The sequence below is a fragment of the Protopterus annectens genome, chromosome 4.part0 (genome assembly GCF_019279795.1).
Source record: "Protopterus annectens isolate FY-2018-M chromosome 4.part0, PAN1.0, whole genome shotgun sequence".
Taxonomy (NCBI): domain Eukaryota; kingdom Metazoa; phylum Chordata; order Ceratodontiformes; family Protopteridae; genus Protopterus; species Protopterus annectens.
The window spans coordinates 87,011,477-87,033,604 of record NC_056733.1 but is presented as its reverse complement, the minus strand read 5'-3'; the positions used below and the strand labels follow the sequence as shown (position 1 = coordinate 87,033,604).

General features: G+C 43.2%; 1 protein-coding gene across 1 annotated transcript in view; it reads left to right on the top strand.

Annotated features, from left to right (window-relative positions):
• TBCD (tubulin folding cofactor D) overlaps positions 1 to 22,128 on the top strand; it is a 3,708,267-nt gene that overhangs the window by 3,544,486 nt on the left and 141,653 nt on the right. Inside the window, exon 36 of the mRNA XM_044068123.1 lies at positions 6,608 to 6,695. Within this exon, the coding sequence (XP_043924058.1) occupies positions 6,608 to 6,695 (88 nt within the window). The remainder of the gene's footprint in view (positions 1 to 6,607; positions 6,696 to 22,128) is intronic.

The window sequence follows — 22,128 nt, the reverse complement described above, 5'->3', positions numbered from 1 at the left end:
AGCTTCGGCGCAGGTGAGCTCGGCTCCAACATCGGCCTCAGAGCCATCACCCTCGATGCGGAGAAAGACTCCTGTTTCTTCGGAGCCAGAGCTTTCTCGGCCTAGAGGTCGGGATGCCTTCGAGGTCATGCGGACTGTGCTGTCCCCCAAGACAGCTCTACTGCCAGCTCTATCAGCTCCTCCCCCCGTGGTGTCTGTGACCACCTCTACTTCTCCTCCAGATCCCAAGCGTAGGGAACCTATGCCCCAGGACACCCCACTGAGTGATCCCTCTTCTTCCAAAGTCTCCCCTGATCACTCAGAGGAGCCTCCCCGGAAGAAGAAGTGCAAGAGGAAGCACATAGACTCCCCTGAGTTTGTCACTTCAGATACAGACATGGATGAATTGGAAGGGTCCCCAAGGTCTCCCTCTGAAGATGGTCCCTTTTCGGACATCCTTGAAATGCTTAGGCAGAGGAGGGACTGGACTTCCCTAGCCCCTACCGAGGACGAGTCTGTATACCTGCATGCATTCGGTTCCCGACCTTCCACCTCCTGGGTATCTCCTCCTTTTGATCCACTCATGTCTGTAGTGGCTCGAAAGGCTTGGTCATCTCCAGATTCTGTGGAACCTTCTCTGAGGAGACCAAATAAATTCATTACAGCCCCCCAGGACAAGCAATTCCTCTCCAAAGGTGTTCCCGTTGATGCCATGGTGGTAGCAGCAGCCACCAAGAAAGAGTTTGCAGAGACTTCTTCTTCTGTTCATCCTCCGAACAAAGAGTATCGGACGTTGGACAGATATGGAAAGCGAGTGTTTGCTTCAGCAACCTTTTCTATGAGGTCCCTGAATTATCTATGCCATTTTACACGTCTTCAAAGGGATCTCTTGGAAGAGCTTGGAGATACCCTTCAAGATCCTACAGCTGAGGGAGTACCAGCCAAAGTAGCTTCTCGGCTTGCGACTCTTAATTCCATAGTTAACTCCTCCATGAGGCTGATTTTCTATGCAGCCGATGGAGCGAGCAGAGCCGCAGGGACAGGTGTAGCTCTCAGGAGACATGCTTGGATGCGGCTGTGTCAGTTTGCGGAACCCTTTCGGGCATCCTTCACCAGTACTCCCTTTGATGGCTCTTTTCTCTTTGGGCCTCAGGTGAAAGACATGTTGACCAGGTGTGAACAGGAAGGCAAGACTCTCTCTGCTGTGGGAGTCCGTTTTTCCACTCCTTCCAGACCTTATCCCAAGGGTCAGAAGAGTGGAAAGATGTGGTTCTGAAAATCCCAGGGACCCTTTTCTGACACACGTGGTGATTTTTTCCCCCAGAGGCAGAGGGGGAAACAACAATAACAGATGCCATCCTCATGGCAGGGAGGGACCGCAAAACCAGGGGTGACAGACAAACATTCTCTGCCAAACCCTTCCAGCATCCTTGAAGGGTTGCCCAACTGCTCACCTCCGGAGGCAGTCGGGGGAAGACTTTCGCTGTACCCAAAAACCTGGCAAAATATAACAAGAGACAGATGGGTACTATTCATCATATCCGGAGGTTCAAAAATTCCCTTCCATCAATCCCCCATAGAATCGAAAAAGCCCATCCCAGATGTCCCACCCAATCTAAGGGATCAAGCAGTCACAGAAGTTTCAAGACTGGTAGAAAAAGAGCCATTCAAGAAGTCCCCGCAGACCAACTAGGATCTGGAACTTACTCAAGATTCTTTTTAGTACCAAAAAAGACAGGGGACTGGAAACCAATTCTGGATCTCAGCAGATTGAACAAATCTGTACAAAAAGAAAAGTTCCGGATGGTGACACTGCAGTCCATTTTCCCTTTTCTGGGTCAGGACAATTGGATGTGCTCCACAGATCTTCAGGATGCGTACTACCGTATCAAGATGGATAGACGCTCCAGGAGATTTCTTCGCTTCCGGGTAGGGGCCAGTCATTACCAGTTTAGAGCTCTGCCCTTTGGTCTCACCTCAGCCCCCAGGGTGTTCACCAAGTGTATGGCAGTAGTCACGGCTCACCTGAGGCATCAAGGATTCCAGGTGTTTCCCTATCTAGACGACTGGCTCCTGGCTGCTACCACCAAGCATCAACTCTTAAAGGCACGGGATTATACAATCAAATCATGCACTCAACTAGGCATTACAGCAAACTTCAAAAAATCTGCCTTGTTGCCCTGTCAGTCTATTACATGCATAGGAGCCAAATTAAACACAAAAGAAATGTTTGCAAAATTACCACAGGAAAGAGTTTCCACTATTCGTCAACAAGTGTTAACTCTAATGCAGAGCAAAAGGGTTCAAGTCAGACATGTCCTCCAAGCTCTAGGCTCCATGGCAGCTGCAATTCTTCTTGCCCCATTAACGTGTTTCCACATGAGGATCCTTCAGTGGCTTCTTTTCATGCAGTGGTCTTTCCAAGAACTACCCATGTCTCACATGATCCTGATCACAGAAACGTGCAAAAGGCACCTTTCTTGGTGGATGGTCTCCCCAGTAGTATTTCAGGGCAGACCCTTCATACAACCCTCTCCAGTAGCCACAGTGACCATGGATGCCTCCCTGATAGGGTGGAGGGGGCATTATCTAGGCAGGACAGTCCAAGGCACTTGGCAACCTCACGAGTATCATCTGCATATCAATGTCCTAGGAATGAGAGCAGTTCTCCTAGCATTGAAAGCCCTTCAAGACTCTCTTCCTTCCGGGACCACTGCAATCCAAACGGACAGCATGTCAGTGGTGTGGTACATCAACAAACAGAGCAGGACCAGGTCTTACCCCTTATGTCGAGAAGCACTCAGACTGTGGCAATGGGCAATTTCCTCCCAACATTTTCTGATAGCAACGCACATCCCTGTGAAATCCAGCGTTATAGTGGACAGGCTCAGCAGAGCTATCCTTATGCCTCACGAATGGTCTCTGAATCAGGAAGTTGCGGATCATATCTTCCACAAATGGGGACAGCCTTGCTGCGACCTATTTGCCACTCCTCTCAACAACAAATGCAGCAGCTACTTCTCCCTACTTCCTCTTCCAGGTCATATACCCAGAAAAGCTGTAGTCCACGATTGGCCTCAGGGACTTCTTTACACTTTTCCACCTTTTCCCCTAATTCCAAGACTCGTACAGAAAGCAAAATCATTAGGTTGCAAAATGATCCTCATTGCCCCATATTGGCCTCGACAGATATGGTTACTGTTCCTACACCTCCACCTTCTAGATCAACCGTGGATTCTGGACCCAGTTCCAGATCTGCTGATTCACCAATCAGGCGGGTTGCACCAATCCCTTCAAACTCTCCAGCTCGCAGCTTGGTTACTCCACTTCCAACCTTATCCCAGGCTTTCCAGTATTTCCCCAGCAGTCCGTGATATTATTGTTTCCTCACATAAGTCTACTACGAGGAAAACGTATGCTGATAAATGGAAACGGTTTTCTTACTGGGCAGAGTCTAGAAATTTGGATCCTTTCTCAGCCCCAATCCATGAAATTCTTGAATTTCTAACACAGCTTTTTAAGTCTGGTGCGGCTTCCGCTACCATTAGAGTACAACTAGCTGCCATTTCTAATTTTCATATCGGTTTGCTTAATTCTAGCATAATGTCTCATAAGCTATGCAAAGCCTTTATGAAAGGAACATCTCTTCTTAGACCCCCAGTTAGACATCCTCCCCCTCCTTGGGATCTCAGTTTAGTTTTAGCCTCCTTAATTTTGCCTCCATTTGAACCAGCAGCATTGTGTCCTTTAAAATTTCTTTCTTGGAAGACACTTTTTCTGGTTGCTATCACTTCAGCTAGACGTGTCTCAGAACTTCAAGCACTATGTGTTTGTCCTCCTTACCTGGTGTTTCAGAAGGACAGAGTTTTTCTGAGGACCAATCCATCCTTTATTCCTAGTCTGCTCAGAGAACAATTTAAATCAATCCATAGATCTCCCAGTTTTCTTTCCTAATCTCAGCAACAAGGCAGAATACAAGCTCCACCAATTGGATGTACACAGACAATTGCGTTTTTACCTCCATAGAACTAAGGAACTAAGAAAGTCAGACCAGTTATTTCTTTCTTATGCTTTCAACAAACAAGGTCTTCCAGTTTCTAAAGTGACCTTATCCATTTGGTTATCTGATACTATTGCCTTTATTTATCAATTACGAAATAAAGAGCTACCAGCTAAACCAAAAGGTCATTCCACTAGAGCATTAGCTACCTCTGTAGCGTTTCAGTCTAGGTTGCCCATAGACTCAATCTGTGCAGCCGCCATTTGGGCAAACCCCCACACTTTTATCTCTCATTACACGGTAGATATGGTCTCCCGGAGCAGAGCTTCCTTTGGTTCTACTGTTCTGAATTGTTTGTTCCAATGAGTCACCTGGGATTTTAGGTGCTAGGGACACTGTCCCAAACAGCAAGAATGAAGGCGAGATAGACAACTTAACATAAAGAAGTTATGTACCTACCATAACGTTCCATGTTAGTTGTCTTCATCTCGCCTTCCTTCTTGCAATCCAATGAATCACCTGGGATTTTAGGTGCTAGGGACGTTGCCCCAAACAGCAAGAACGAAGGCGAGATAGACAACTTAACATAAAAAAGTTATGTACCTACCATAACGTTCCATGTTAGTTGTCTTCATCTCGCCTTCCTTCTTGCTGTTTGGGTTCGGAGCCAATCTTCGGCTCCGACTCGGCCATCTTCTATAGCTCGAGAGCTGTTTACTGGCTCGAGGCTACCCCTTATCCCAGAATGCCCAGCGTCAGCTACCCAGATCTTGTTTGTGATAGCACACACCAGACATTAGTAGAGTAACCAGTTTCTAAAACTGGTTGTCCAATACACCTAAACAAGGAAAGAGTTATAGATTTACCTGGCATGTGAAGTAATAAAAGATGCTCAGCCAGTGAAAACAAAAGGGAACTCCTCACAATCCTCTAGGAAGGGAGGGACGCATAACTTCTTTTTATGTATCACTGCCAATATTGATCTAAAGCTTTATCTGTTAAAGTGCTTCTGAATGGCCAATAACCTTAGCTTGGTATTTCCACCTGCACATGGAGGTTCAGCATTAGTATGATACTTGCTTTTTATGAAGTTGTGTTAGATGGATGAGTCTACCAAAGAAGCTAGATTGATCTGTAGGGCCATAGAGTAACTCCAGGCCTTCTCCAGCAGGTCTGTCACCCACCCTCCATCCCCAATGAAGAAAACAAAGAGTTATATTTAAACTTCAGCTGTTTGCTCCGCAGTGCTGTCAGCATTTGCTAGCTAAAGCAACTCACAAAATTTGATTCCTGCAATCCCTGATGGTTCATAGGTAAATACTAGGCTTAGCTACCCTTGTGGGCCATTTTAAGACAAGCCAGTTTCCCTTCCAAATCTAAGAATCAAGTCCTGTACCTTATGTCTGTAAGGTAAACACCTTAACCATTAAACTGACTCCCAGAACCTGCTGGTTGAGATGCTGTGGAAGATCTGGAGTATTAAGTATTAAGGTACATTAGTAACTGGCTTTTCATATTGTCAGCCTGTATACCATCAAGTTTTTTTTCCCTGGAGTTTCAGAATAGGGCTACATAAACAGCCATGCAATGGATATGCATTAGTAATTACAAAAAGTTTGTTCTCTGTGAGCTGCTGAAGGAAGGCAAATGGCCACCATGTTATTGACTGATTAACTGCATTATTTTATGTTATCAAGAGATTCCATATCTAATGCAATCAAAAGATGTTTAACTTGATAAACTGCTCCTCCTTATGCCTGTTTCAAGAAGGCATGTGTGATGGGCAGCTGCAGTGCAACTACCTGGTCAATAAAGCAATGCAGCTTGGATCTGATTCTTTTAATAGGATACTTTGGCAGGGCTGTTTTCCCAGGTTTTCTGCTCTAAGATTTCTTTTGTCAGCATCTCTGTTTCATTTCAGTTTTACTAAGTTTGTATGGCTTGGTATTTTCTCCTGATTTAAGATCTGTTTCAACAATCCATTTGAAGTATTGTAGTTTAAATAAGGGTATACCTTCATATCTTTAGGTCTTTGAGAGGAATTTCTAAAGCAGATCCCCCTTTTACGTGGTCTTTGAGCACAGCTGCACTTACTGGACCTGTGTATCTCTATATTGTTAAAAATGAGGATAAAGAGGAAATTTATGATGAAGTATTTTAGTAAGTGTTGTGTTTCTTGATAGGAATGCTTTTTGGCCTGATTTGAGACTAGAAGCCAAGTGACTCTTGCAAGTGATGTTGGCTTGGAGCTCATATACATGGGTATAAACAACTGTCAGATGTATGTTTTTTTTTTTTTGGGGGGGGGGGTGGGGGGGGTTATACCACTGGTCCAGGCTTTCATGAGACCTCCTTGAAGATTTGTGGACATAGGGAAACTTACAGATGAGTACTTCACATTTTACAATGGCAGATTTTGCAGTAAGATTTAAGAGCCCTGCTTGAATGTGTTACACCCAGTTTTGTAGAATGAGTAAGCTGTAAGACATAATGCCACTAATCAAATATCAGAATTTAACATTTGAATGACAGTATTTCATTGCATAACACTTGTTGCATTATCTTGTTAGAAGATTTACAAAATATGGCCTTGCTGGATTTCTTAACATGTTACAAAATCTTTTTTAGGTTCTGTGAAATGATCCAGTTCAAAGGCAGTATAAGAAAGGATATTATGCTTCAACTTCTGCTCCTACTGTGCCATCCTTTTCCTATTGTAAGTAGTGCATACATTGTGATGCCATTTAGGTGTTGTGTTTGTGAAATCTCAGTACCTAAGTGAGAATGCTATGAAAGCTTCTGATTAATGAGCTGTTAACCCAGTTTTAGAAGACTGCTGCTAAGATCACACTGAGAGAGTTGAAAATGTACGACACACATCTACACATTTGTGTGTCATAACTACACCAAATTATGTATTTTTTGGTGTTTGTTTTTGATGTGGACTCATTCTGCAGATCATTAATTTATGGACATTCTTGTCACCAGATTGTAGTTTTTGTACATCTGTCCGTTAAGTTTTTATCTAATGATGTCATTCTATGTCACTGTTGCAGTATTCTAAACAGAAGAGATCTCTTTCCCAGGGCACCTTGACTCTCAGCCAGTATACAAAAGATCCTGTATGCACTGTACATCACACTTATGCTTCCTGCACAGAACCTAGGGCATAAAAGGGATATATGGTTGGAAACTCCAGTATTTGTTAGGGCTGATGTCCCTTCCAAGAAAAGACAAAAATGAAGCACGTTCAGTCCATCCTAAGGATGCACAAAGGAAATGGCAAAAGTTTATTCAGGGCTTGTTTTCCACCTTGATGGCCCTAAAGCCTCCTCAAGGGGTTTTGGTACCTGCTCCTCCTTGGACCTCTACCCCTTCTAAATGGCTTAGGGAATCAAGATTCCTCTGATGAGGATTCAGTGTCTGATGAGGGGTCTTCGTTCTATTCCTCACAGATACCATCACCTTTGGCTTATGGTTTTGATGAAGAGGAGCCTGTTAGTCCTGAGTTTCCTGTTGAGGAGTTGTCCTGTGTGGGCAGAATTGTTAGGATATTAGAATGCTTTAAGTGGGATTCTTCTCAAGTGTTTGATATTCAGAGAAGGTATTATGAGATACTTAAAGTGGATACTTCTAAACCATTGGCAGTTCCTCCTGTGTTGACTGCCTTGTTAGATACTTTCTCAGTGGTGCAGTGGTTAATGTTGTCACCTCACAGCAAGAGGCTCTCTGGTTCGATTCTCACCAGAGGTGCTTCTCTGGGGAGTGTGCATGTCCTCCCTGTGTTCATGTGTGTTTTCTCCCACATTCCAAAGACATATATCTGTAAGCTCTGACATAGTCAGACTTTCCCAGTGAACAAATGTTAAATAAATAAGTAAATTGCTGTTTCCAAGTCTCTTGATTCTCAGCCTTCTGTTCCTAAGAAACAAGATAGGTTCTATAAGGTTTGTGGGGATTGTCAATTTTTATTTAAATGTCCTGCTGATTCTGCTGTGGTGTCAGTCTCTCCTGACAAACCTTCTAAGTTTTTGCCCTCTTCCAAATTTTTGCCTTCTGATAAGAATTGTAGAGCAATGGAGAGGATTGGTAAGAAAGTTTACTCTCTTTCTACTTTGTTCTTTAGGGCTGTTAATTATCAGACCCACATGACCAGGTTTGCCTGGCTTTGATTGCTCTGGCTTGTTAGTTTTTATTTCTGACCTCCCTGATTCTAAAGGCAAATCCTCTGCCTTATCTATTTTAGATTCTGCTTCTCAATTGGCCTCCCACTCTATTAAGTGAGTCTGTGATGCTGCTGATGCCTGTTCTAGTGCTGCGGTTTTTGGGTCTGTCATGAGGTGTTATTCTAGGCTTTGTCTCCGGTCTCTGGCTGAGGACATTAAGGCCAAGTTGTTGGCTGCTCCTTTGGATAATAAACATCTTAGGACTGCTGCTGCTGCTGACATGTTTAAGTCTCTTCAAGAGAAAGGAAAAGCCTTGCAGGACCTTAAACATATTTTTGTGTCTTCTATCCCTAAGTTCCACAGGAATTATACTTCTGCCCAAAAGCAACCCTGCCAGACATCCTAGGGCAGAAAGACTGGGAGGCTGGCCCCCACTGCTAAGGCTTCTCAATTTTTTATGGCCCAGAACCCTCCTTTATCTGATGGGCCTGTTTCTCTTTGACAATTCATTCCCCACCCCTTCTTTTAGACCAGGTTCATTTGTCCCATTGGCTTTCCTTTTGTCTTCCAAATTGGCATCCCATCACTTCAGACTCTTGGGTTCTTTCTATCACCCATCAGGGTTACTTCATGGTATGAAAGTATCTTCCTCCTTTTTCAGGTATTCCTCAACCTCCTCTAGAGCAACCTCCTCATTTCCTAGAGGTTCTGGAGACCCTGTGAACCAAGGAACCATTCAGTCTGCACCCCCCTTCCCAAGTGGGAAAGGGTTTTTATTCCAGGATGTTCCTTGTTCCTTGAAAAGTGTGCACTTGGAGAACTATTCTGGATCTCTCCCATCTCAACACCTTTCTCTATGTCCCTTCTTTTCATATGCTTGCTCTTCAAACCATGTTTTTTTCTTTTACAACCACAGGCTTTTCTTATGTCTTTGGATCTGAAAGATGCTTACCTTCATATCCCTTGTAACCCACTTTTCTGGAGGTTTGAACATTTCTGTGTGTCTTTCTTTCATTTTCAGTTCTTTGGCCTCTCTACTGCCCCAAGGGTATTCACAAAATGCCTAGGTTCTGTGTTTGCGTTCTGCAGGCTCTAAGGCATTCAGATGTTTCCTTATCTAGACAACCAGTTACTTCAGGTGCCTTCTCCCAGTCACATATTACCGTATCTGGAGTTCTCCATTTTTCTTCTTCAAAGTTTAGGGTTCAGTATCAACTTCCAAAAGTCTGTCCTAACTCCCTCTGAGGATCTTGTGTATCTGGGGTGCACAATTCAGACAGTGCCAATGTTGGCCTTTCTTTCACATTCAAAAGTTTGGTCATCGACAGCCTTCTTTCAGTCTCTTCTTGGTGAGACTGTCATGTCACCCAGGGAGTTTCTTTGGGGCTGAGGATTCATGGCTTCTTCTATTCCAATGTTCCTTCTTGTCCAACTGAATATGCAGAAAATTCAGTGGCACCTCGAGTCAGTTTGGCTGCAGCATTGTCACCTTCTGGATGTCAATGTAGCTCTCCTTCTCTGTCCTAAAGAACTGTTTGCTGTCTTTCCAGGCCTGCCCTTTCAGTCTCCAGTCTCATCTCAAGATCTGTTCACTGATGCCACAGACATGGGGTGGTGGGCTTCTTTTGATCACCTAAAAGTTCAGGGTCTCTGGCTCCCCCATCAGAGGTCAGACCATATCAACATCAAAGAGATGAGGGCTCTGATTCTGGCCTTTCAGGCTTTTCACCTCTTGCTCTTTCCAGGCCCCTTGAAGGTGTACACAAACAACACTACAGGGATGTTGTATGTCATCAAGAAGGGAGGCACAAAATCTTACCTTCTGAGCAGGATGACTCTAACTTAACAGTTAACTCTTCAGACAGTGTACATTCCTTCAGAGCACAGTGTAGTGTAAGACTGTCTGAGCAGGTCCAAAACATAGACTCATGAATAGGTGGATGTTCATCGTGTTTCACTGCTGCAGTCATTACATTTGGGTTATCCTGCCGTCAGGCGGTCCCGCAGTCGTCCAGAGTTCCAAAGTCTTGGTCCGGCGTCGGTTGCTGTCGCTTCTTCCCTGACGTCAGTGCGCCAGGGGTATATAAGATGCAGCCAACGCCATTTTCTTCAGTCTTTCTTGCCGCACAGTGCCCAAAGCAAAAGCAGTTCGCAAGTGCCGGTCGGCCGACTCCTGAGATTTTCAATTCGAATTTCAGAACCGAAGTCTTCAATAAAGCTAAGTACCCCATTGGGGAAACCTTTTCTTGCCTCAGACCGATGTCAGTAAAAGTTAATAACTGTATTTCTTGTGGGAAGCAAATACCTCATAAGGATTTTCATTCTTACTGTATTCCATGCCTAGGCTGAAACCACGACGTCACTAGTTGTCGGTTTTGTGCTAGATTTAACAAACACACTATTAAATGTTGGTTTGATTTTGCTCGCCATTACTTTGGCCGAAGGTTTAATTATACCATGCCGTTGGACCAACCGACAACCGGAATACACAAAAAACGCAAAGACAAGGATAAGGACAGGCATCTGAGGCCCAAAACTGACGATGAAGCCTCTTCTAGGCCAGTCCTCAGTGAGGTGCTTTCGCAGCCCCTGACACCTGCTACCTCAGGCTGCCTTCGACTCCCACGTGGAGATGTCTAGGCCTCTGGATACTCAAGGTGTTGGGCCTACGGAAACTAACCCTTCAGATGGGTCCGGAGCCGCTGAGCAGGCATCGGCTTCTGAGGGTGTTTTCAGACCTTCACAGCTTACCATAAAAACTACAGCCAAGTCTAAAACTCTGTTAAAGACAAAGAAGCAAGTACAGCATTCACCTGGACAGGCCTCCATGCCTAAAAATCAGATGCTCAAAATGGCCGAAGACTTAATTACTCTGATCAGGGGTTCCCATCCCCCCCTGATAAAAGGCCTAGGCAGGATACAGACTATGATTCCTCTGACCAGGTTTCCATTTCTTCTGATTCCTCTTCAGACCGGGGATACTCTTTACCCCCCACTATGAGGACTCTGATGCTGAAGAATCAGTTCCTTCAGCCTCTCCTCCTGAGGATTACTCTTTTGGGGAAACTTTAAATACCATGAGGGAGCATTTCCATTGGGAGGGCTGGGATTACTCAGAATCCAAGAAAAGGCTCAGAGACTTTCTTTTATTGCCTCAGCATAGGCCCCTTGCTATTCCACCAATGTTAGATATTGTGGATGATGTGTTCTCTGAATCCATTTTAAAGCCTGATTCTTTGCCCCCTGCTCCAGTCAAGCCAGACAGGTACTACAGAGTCCCTGACTCTCACAAATTTCTTTATAAAAACCCTGTTGCTGACCCAGAAACTATTTCCCAGGGTCCCAAAGGGGTAAAGGCTTCCACGGCTAAAAATCCATTTCCCTCTGACAGGGATTCTAGAGCATTAGACAGATGGGGGAAGAAAGTTTACACTTCTGCAACTTTAGCAGTGACAGCTTTAAGTTGCCAGTTTCACATGCTTAAATACCAACAATATTTAATGTTTCTGTTAAAACAGAAAATGCTTACAAGTTCAGAACATCCTGACTATAAGAAAATGCAGGATTTATTGCATGCAGCTTAACAAGTGGGAAAACATGCTCTGCAATGTGGTTTTGATTCATTAGAGGCTTCTTGTAGAGTAGCAGTTACAGGATCTGTGATTCGAAGGCATGCTTGGTTAAAAGAACAAAGTTTACCTGATCATGTTAAGGCAAAATTATTGGATGCTCCTTTACAGCAGGATATTTTAGTTGGTGTTAAGGCAGAAGAGGTATTAAAGAAAATGGAGGATAAGGCAAAATCTATGCAAACAGTGAAGGATTTGTTACAGGTACAGCCACCTCGATTTAGCAGAAATTGGCCTTCAAATAATTAGTCCTTTCCAGTGTCAGACAGACCACAAAGAGGCAGATACAGACGCCCAAGAGGCAGATCTCAGCCCCAAGGCTCTTACAGACCACGACAGTGGGGTGCTTCAACCCCAAAAGGAGGTGAAGACAAGTCACAACCTTATAGGAAACAGCCCCAATAACTTCCCCCTTCAAATGCCAAGCACTTACCTTTTGGCAGCTCCCTTAGGGGGAAAACTAGCACTTTTTTCTCGAAATTGTCATATAATCACCCAAGATAAATGGGTTCTGAATATTGTGTCTCAAGGTTACAGGTTCCACTTTCACACTCTACCAAGGCTAAAAAGAATGCCAGACTTGCCACAAAATCAATGGGCAGAGGCACAAAAACAAATTACAGCCCTCATGGACATGAGAGCTATTCAAAAGGTGCCACAACAGGAACAAGGACAAGGATTTTACTCAAGACTTTTCCTGGACCCCAGAAAGGACAAAGCCTGGAGACCCATGCTAGACCTTTCTACTCTCAATACTTACCTGGATGTTCTAAAATTCAAAATGTTGACACTACAGCAGCTTCTACCCATGCCGGGCAAGAAGGCATGGCTTGTTACTTTGGACATCAAAGAGGCATACCTGCATGTCCCTATCAGACATAATTGCAGAAGATACCTCAGATTCATAGCTGATTCAATGCATTACTAATTCTCTGCACTGCCCTTTGGCTTATCTACTGTGAACTGGGTCTTCGCAAAGTGCCTGGCACCAGTAATTGCATTTTGCAGACAAAAAGGAATTCAAATATATCCTTACTTGGACGACTGCCTTATTCAAGCAGAGAGCAAGGACATACTTCTAAAGCATCTTGCGTTTGTAAAAAGGTTGCTAATTTGCTTGGGGTACACAGTAAATGAAAAGAAGTCAAAACTAGTGCCCTCACAAGAGATAATATTCCTGGGTGCCAGCTTAAATATAATGGCCCAGATGGCTTATCTCATGCCAGACAAGCAAGGACAACTGACTCAGTACTTTCAGTTGATGGCAACAAAAACCCAACTCCCTGCAAGAAAAATTCTGCAGGCCTTGGGATTCATGGCATCCTGCATTCTACTAATTCCATATGCCAGACTGCATATGAGGAAATTACAATGGTACCTAAAAAGTGTTTGGACTCAACACTGTCACAGTTTGGAAGCAGTAATACCACTAATTCCCCTGCCAACATCAGGAGTTTCGATGGTGGGCACAGGCATGTCACCTCAACAAGGGACAGCCTTTCATTCTACCCACAGCCAGGCAGACACTAACAACAGATGCTTCGGATTACGCCTGGGGAGCACACATGGCAGGGAAATGTATTCAGGGCAAGTGGGCCGCAGACCAAATGCATCTTCACATCAATCAAAAAGAGATGTTAGCTGTGCAAAATGCCCTAACAGCTTTCAAGGACCTTCTGCATCCAGGACAACTATTATTAAAGACAGACAACACCACAGTTATGTGGTACATAAACAAGCAAGGGGGCACTCATTCTTATCCCCTATGCAGACAAGCCATGACCTTGTGGAACACAGCTCTAACCTATCAAGTTCATCTGCAAGCACATTTCCTACCAGGAAAGAAAAATACTCTGGCAAACGACTTAAGCAGAAACATCATGGATCCTCACGAGTGGAAATTAAATCCACAAGTATTCAGCATGATAACGCAAAAATGGGGGTGCCCAGACGTAGATCTTTTTGCCTCCCCAATGAATTGCCAACTACAAAAATTCTGCACAAGGACTTATCACACACAAGCATGGAAAGTGGATGCTCTCTTGTTCGGCTGGAAAAGCCCAAAAGTTTATGCCTTCCCACCACTGCCTCTCCTTTCAAAGGTACTCCTAAAAGCCAGGCAAGAAAAAACACAGATGATCCTGATTGCCCCAGACTGGCCATGTCAGCACTGGTACCCAATCTTACAGAACTTAGCTCAAGGCCCACCATGGATTTTACCTCAAACTCCACAACTTCTGACTCAACAAAACAATCAGATCCTGCACAGTCAGCTGAAAACCTTAAACCTGGCTGCATGGCAGATTCCTTAGTCAAGCAGACAACACCTCTCTCTAAAGCTGTTATGGATGTCATTTTGGAGGCCAGGAGGCCTAGCACCAGGAAATCTTATTCAGAAAAGTGGATGAGATTCTGTGCCTGGAACCAGGCTCAAAGCTTTGACCCTCTTGTCCCAAATATTCCTCAGATATTACAATACTTAACTGAGATGCTGGACAAAGGACTATCTTTTTCATCCATTAAGATCCACACTTCTGCCATCTTGGCTCTTTACAACACAGATCCTCCTATTTTCTCTCATTCATTGCTAAAACAGTACCTCAGAGGGGCTAAAAACATAAGACCACCCCAGAAAGCACCGACACCAACTTGGGACCTCAATTTTGTCTTGGAAAAACTAACTTTACCTCCTTTTGAGCCAGCCAATTCAGCAGAATTAAAATATGTGTCATGGAAAACTGCTCTGCTTCTGGCAATAACCTCAGCACAAAGGGTCAGAATTACAGGCACTAATGGCAGTGGACCCTTTCATAATTTTCCACCAAGACAAGGTTTCTTTAAGAACAAACCCTTCATTTATGCCAAAGGTAGTATCCAGTGTGGCTCTTAACCAATCTATTCACTTGCCAACTTTTTATCCAAATCCCCAGAATAAAGGGGAGAGACTTCTGCATTCTTTGGACATACACAGACAGTTACGTTTCTACTTGGACAAAACAAACGCTTTCAGAAAAACTGAGCAGTTGTTTGTAGCATATGCTGCAGGATCACAGGGAAAGGCTATTTCAAAGCAGACCATTTCAAAGTGGATAGGACACTGTATCCGTTTCTGCTACACATAGCATGGGAAACCTGTACCTAGTAACATTAGACCACATTCCACCAGGGCAACAGCCACTTCAACTGCTTACCTTAGAGGAGTACCTACCAAAGACATCTTGGAAGCTACAACTTGGAGTTCAGTGCACACCTTTACCAAGCATTATCACTTGCCTCTTTATTCTAGATCCAGAGCTGGCTTTGCCACTGCAGTGCTGCAGGGCCTCATAGCCACCCCAAATCCTCTATAGAACCAGCCACCCTACCTCAGCTTTGGGATTCAACCCAAGTGTAATGACTGCAGCAGTGAAACACAATGAACATAGTACAGTTTTGTACCTACCATAAATGTAGATGTTCGAGTGTCTTCACTGCTGCAGTCCAGGTTACCCCCCCCCCCCATCCCCTCTTTCTTAGCTGGGACTTATATACACTTTTCTACCCTAAACTACCTATGTGGTGTATTTGCTGGTAACTGAAAATTTTGGTTTTGCTTTTTTATGTATGTTTTATTAGCAATATGTATTGCCTACCTATTTGGGGGCACCGGACATCTGGGGCAAGAAAAACTGAAGAAAATAGCGTCGGCTGCATCTTATATACCCCTGGCGCACTGACATCAGGGAAGAAGCGACAGCAACTGACGCCGGACCAAGACTTTGGAACTCTGGCCGACTGCGGGACCACCTGACGGCAGGATAACCCAAGTGTAATGACTGCAGCAGTGAAGACACTCTAACATCTACATTTATGGTAGGTACAAAACTGTACTTTCACAGAAATGTGTTTCTGGACATTACCCATTAGTGGGGTATTCCTCGGGTAGATCTTATTTGCCTTCCCTCTGAACAGGCAGCTTCCTCTTTTCAGTTCCAGAGTGCCATACCATTGGGCATGGAAGACAGACACCCTTTCTTTTCTTTGGAAGGGTATGTTGCTTTATGCTTTTCCTCCTTTTCCTCTACTTCCAAGAGTCCTGCAGAAGATTAAGCTGGACTCTCCAAAAATCTTGTTAGTGACTCCCTTTTGGCCAAGACAGCACTGTTCTCCCTCTGAATGTATCTAACCAGAATCAATCACCACAAGTTACCTGAGCGGCTGGATCTCCTTACGCAGGACAAGTGTGCTGTCATCAATCCTCACTTGTCCACTCTTCAGCTGACAATGTGGCTGAATGGGTTTTGATCCCTTTCTGGCACCACTTTTCTGAGGACATGCTCAGAGTTTTACAGGAGGCAAGAATACCTTCAACCAGAAAATCAAGTATGTCCAAATGGAAAAGATTTTCTGTCTGGTGCCATGCTTGTAACTAAGACCCTTTTTTTCAGTGGAGGTCCCTGTGGTCTTCACTTATTTGTGTGAGTTGTTCCAGTATGGCCTGGCCTATTCTTCTGTGAAGGACCATTTGCCAGCCTCTTCTGCTTGCCTGCCATTGAGTCCTCATTTGACTTTTCGTTTTTGAGGTCAAACAATTTCTTAAAGGTGTCTTGCATATTAGGCCTCCAAGAAAACCTATTCCTCCTCTTTGGGACCCTAATTCTGTTTTTGGAAAACTTGACTCTGGTTCCTTTTGAGCCTGCATAGTCTGTTTATTTGCAACATTGTACCTAGAGGACTGTTTTATTGTTGGCTCTTACATCTGCTCAGAGGGTTTCTGAGCTCCAGGCCCTTATGGACATTCCTCCTTTTATGGTTTTTCACAGGGACAGGGTGTCCCTTTGTACTAATCCTTCATTTATGCCCAAGGTAGTAAATGAATTGTCCTTGAATCAGTCAGTACAACTCCCTTCCTTTTTCCCTTTTCCTCAGTCTGCTAGTGAGAGGGTCAAGACAGATCAGGTACTATTTGGATAAAACTAAGGCCATTTGTAAGTTTGGTCAGTTTTTTGTTTCTTTTCGTCCCAGGATTGAGTTTGGCTGTTTGCAAGCAAACCATTTGCTCAGGGATATCTAAGGGCATTTCCTTTTGTTATACTTTTCATGGCAAATCTATGTCTACTTCAGTTAGAGCTTATTCCATTAGGGTTGTTACCACTTCTGCTGCCTTCTTCAAGGGGTTGGACAGCAATTCCATCCTTGAAGCTGCTAGTTGGTCTTCAGTGCATACTTTAGTAAGCATTATAACCTGGGTATGGGTTAGAGAGCCAGAGCAGGCTTTGCTGAAACCATTTTCTATGGGTTTTGTTGATTGCTCTTCTCAGCCTTCCTCCTCTCATTCTGTTTCTTGAGCTTTTTTTACTCTCTCTTCTGTTTAGAATAATGCAACAGTGATATAGAAGGACAGTACAGTTGTGAAAAATCTTACCATAACTGTAGATGTTCTTCCTTTCAGTGTTGCAGTATTCACTCCCTCCCTCGAACAACCTCTTGTTTGTTCTGGGTTTTGTTTTAGAGTCTCTTCTGGCTGAGGACTCCCCCTTTTTTTCTCCTGCATTTTTTTCCCTTCTGGATGTGCATGGACTCCTTTGTCCTGTGGAGATTGTTCTTTCCTGGGATAATTCGATTTTGGGTAGTTGTTTCCATATGTCCCTTTTATGCCGTACATTCTGTGCAGGGAGCATAAGTGTGACACATGGCACATATAAGATCATTAGGCTTTTGTATACTGGCCGAGCGTCAGACTGCCCTGGGTGGGAGGTCCCTTCTGTTTAGAATACTGCAACAGTGAAGAGAAGGGCCATCTACTGTTATGGTAATATTTTTCCAATCTGCACTTTCTCTGTAATACTGCTATACACAGACAAGAAAGATTGTTGAAAAAGTGGCAGGTCCTCATGTCCTCACTTATTTCCTGCCATGTAAAGTTTATGCCGCAAATATGAAGCTTGGCACAAACATTTATTCTTCTAAAGTTATAGAATAGGACACTTCACTTATTTGTAGCACTTTTTCTTTAAAGACATGCTCAGAAATCTCAATGAGAAAAAAAAACACGTCCAAGTCCTTTCCTGCTCAGAGGTGAAGTCTCACCTGCTGAAGATCACGATTGACTGTACAGTGGTATGTTACTAGCCTGTAAGGTCTATTATTGGACATTGCAGACCCTCAGGCCAGGGAATCATCAGACCCTCAGGCCAGGGAATCATCATCTGAAGTGTTGCTGAGGGAGATGCACATGGTTGCATGTGTCTGGTTACCTGATGAATTGCAGAAATAGCTATAGAATGCACACTTATGCAGTGCCAACTTCATTGGCAGAAAAGATGAAGGAATTATTTCAGTCTTTTAGGAGCTTTATTTAAAACAAAAATGAACAGTTATTTAAACTAAGAGAAGATTTAAGAAAGCCATTAGGTAAAAATTTTCCATTACATCTCGTAGGGGTCAGGCCAATTCTTTACATACTAGAGTGGCACAGAACAGACTTCCCGGAAACCCCTGCAATTCTGACAGCCCTCCTTGACCCATTTCAAGTCACCAACCTATTCAGCACTGATCATTTTGTTCTATGCACTTGCATGTGGATCTATCATCTTGACAAACGTAACAAGACCCATGACATTCCGGCTTCCTGTTATGCTGTCGCAGACGTAGGTTATCGAATGTGTCCTTGTCGAACTGAAAAGTGTGAAAAGGCAAAATAGCGAAGTTGCTTTTCAGCTAATTTTTTCCCTGGGAAAGAATTTGTTTGGCTGCTTTCGCTACTTTGCCTTTTTGGCACTGTAGTGCAATCTCGGAGGTAGGGGGGTGTGGGGGGGGGGCACAGCAATGTTTTGTAGTTTTTTTGTTTTTTTTTTCTCGGAACAGCGATTTTTTTTTCCCTTGGAAAAAAAATCGCTGTTCTGAGGTTTCGATGTTGTAAGCTTTCACTTACATGGGGTTGATTATGTGTCGTTCGCTCTTCTGAGCGTGCAATATCATAATATAGACCCGACATTCCAACTCTTGGAACAAGGGCATATACTACAACAGATGGACATCTTCCTCTCCTTTATCATCCACAGTCTCCCTCAGGGTTTAAAGTGCCTAGCATAACTTCTACATGAAATGCACTCCCTCACAGGAAGATGTACTGTAGAACCAGTCCATTTTCTTGAGAAGACAGATCTTGTTTGGTTAGAGACGCTGAACTGTGTAATAACATCTGGATTCTACATGTGTTACATGATTTCATTCCCATCCAGAAATGTTATCAGCTGTGCTTCAGTCCCAATGAAGACTTGTGCTGGTTTTATTTGTGTGTTTTATTGTATTTATTGACATTTGTTGACCGGGAAACTCCAACTGGGATAGGAGCCCATTTTCAGTGGAGGCCCAGGGAGAAATGCTCCACAAACACATTATGATTGCATAGTATTTTACAAGAATTTACAGAATTACAGTACAATACAATACAATATAACAAAATGAGAAACAGGCAAATTGGAGGAAATTACAATATCATAGAGAAAAAAACAGTAATTTACAAGATACACACACACACACACACAGACACACTTTTTTAAATATTTAAATAGGTTGAAAGTTAAGAAAGGAAACGATCACTAGATGGGTAGTGTTAGCGTGAAAGAATTAATAAGGGAAAGAAAAATCACAAGTGGGTTAGTTTTAAAGGGGTGATGGGTTATAATAGTTAAGGTTAGTGAGATTTATAGTAAGAACAGAGTTTAAAATAACTTATGGATCAAAAAGAGTTTCCTACTAGTTTTGATGGGTAAAGATTGGCGTAAGCTAGAGGAAGGCTCAAGGAGAGTAGGATGTGTATCTATTTGGATAGATGCAGGGGCAGATTTTAGTATTTAGTAGGTAGTTCTTTAGGGTGAGTCTAAATTTGTTGAAGCAGCTAATGGTGTTTATGGTGGCTGGAAGTGAGTTCCATAGTTTAGCAACAGTGTATGAGTAAAGGCAGTGTCCGGCTCTTTTGTTTGGTACATGTACAGTTATGAGTTGTTTATTTTCAGAGCGAAGGGTTCTGTTGGGGCTATAGGGTATTAAAATGTTCTTAACGGCAGGGCAGTTGTTTGGATTGTAGACAATTTTATATGCTATGGACAGTTGAATGAGGTTAAGGTGATGTGGAAATTGCAGCCAGTTTAATTTAAGGCTTGGCAGTGATGTGAGCGGTATGAGCTGCCTGTGGCAAATTTGGAGATTTTATGGTAGCAGAACTGGGGCTTATTTTGTAGAGATGAGTGCAAATTAGTAAAAATGGGGGCACCATATAACAGGGAGGCGAGCAAGTAAGTGTTGGCGAGAGCTTTTTTGGTGGTGGTGTCCATGAAATGTTTGTCTGTACAGGACTCCTAATTTGCAGTGGGGTTTTTAATGGCATTATCAATATGGTGTTCAAATGTAAGTTTATTGTCAGTGGTAATACCTAATAGTTTAGCATGGGATACAATTTCAATTTCTGAGTTGCTTTGGGAGAAAATATGAAAGTAGGAATCAGGTGAGAGGGGTTTTGCTATGAAGAGTAGAAGCTTTGTTTTTTTTCTACATTAAGAAGTAGTTGTGATTCGGTTAACCAGGCTTTGATTGCAGTGAAGGTTATCTTGGTTTATTTGTTGTAGGTGTTGTAGGTTATTTGAGGAAATGATGATGGTAATACCATCTGCATATTGGATAACAGAGCTAAGAGGAGAAGCAGTGTGAAGGTTGTTGGTAAATATGTTAAAAAGTAAAGGTCCAAGTCTGGACCCCTATGGTACTCCAGTTTCGTTAGTTTGGTATTCTGAGGGGGTATTTTCCCATTTTACGCATTGTTGCCTGTTATTGAGGTAGGTTATTAAACTACTGGTGAGTGGGTGGGGTGCAGCAATATTAGAACGGTGTTGTGGAAGTTTTTGTGTGATACTGTACTGAAAGCCTTCAACTTGTCTAGTAGTAGTACCAAAGTAATATTATCCAAGTCGATGGATCTCTGTACAGTGTCCATGAAGGAGATAAGTGCAGTGCTTGTGCTGTGTGAGGAGTGAAAGCCATGTTTGGTGGGGGTGAGTAAGTTGTTGTGTGTGAAATGGTAAAGTAATTGTTTATGGATGCACTTTTCGAGGAGTTTGCATAGTGGAGAGAGGCTAGAGATTGGACGATAGTTAGAGGCTTCCTCTTTTGTGGAGTGGGGTGATGATGGATTACTTCCAGAGGTTCGAGACATAGGATTCTGTAATTGAGCAGTTGATCAGGATGCTAACAGTGTATGCTATGGCCTAGGCAGAAATTTTTAAGTATTTTGGTGGGAGGTCATCAGAGGAGAGAGATCATGGTTTTAATTCTCCGAGTCATAATTTCTGTGGTTGGTGTTGGTTGTAGTGAGAAGAGGCTAGATGGTATAATATTGTTTTGGTGAAATGGAAAAGAATTGTCTATGGTGAGGGAGAGGATCTTTCTAAGTGAGGACTGCTTTTGTAGGGTGGAGGAGGAGGGGGAAATTAATTTGATCGGGTGAGGATAGAGGGAGAGGAATCTTATTAAATTTTATATGTTTTTTATAAAATGTGAGTTGAGTATAGTGGCTATTTGTGATGGTGTTTTTTCTGGGCATGGAGATGGGTTTTGTTTGGTGCCAGGGGTAAGGAGATTAGTGTTGCTTTTCCAGAATTGTTTTGGGTTGCTTCTGTGGTTACTCAGTTGGTTAGAGAAGTAGTTTCTCTTGTCGGTACATAGCTTTTAAGCTTCGTTTCATAACTGTATCTAAGTAGATTACACTCATTTTTGTTTTTATGCCATTCTTTCCAGGCCTTGTCCCTGTTTTGCAGGTGTTGTTTAGGGGCCTTTGTTAGCCAGGGTGCGTGGTTTGATTTTACTCTTTTAGTACGAGGAGGGGCTAGGTTGTTGAATGTGTCTAGGAATATCTTATTAAAATAGTATAAGGCATCATGCAATGGGAGTGTTTTTAGTGAGCGCCAATCTGAGTTTCAGAATGTTGATAAATTCTTGTTTATCGAAATCTGTTAGGTTTTTGGTGGCGTTATAGTTATGAGATTTCAATGTATGTGGAGTGGATGTATAAGTGAAAGTAGGTAAGTGGTCGCTGAGTATATTGGATAGGTTCTTTGGATATGCGTATTTAAGTGGATATGAAACTAAGATCCAGTCTGAGCATTCTGGCAGGGTTGGTGACAAGTTGGGTGAAATTGTAGAGTTTTATGCTGTTTGTTGGGGAGTCAGTTATTAAATCTTGCCAATTGATGTTTACATCTCCCATAATAATAGTTCAGTTGTAGATATTTTCTGACATTCAGGCGAGGATGTTCTCAAGGGTTTGGATATTTTGTCCTGGTGGGATATACAGACTAACTATGCAAAGCTGTTTAGA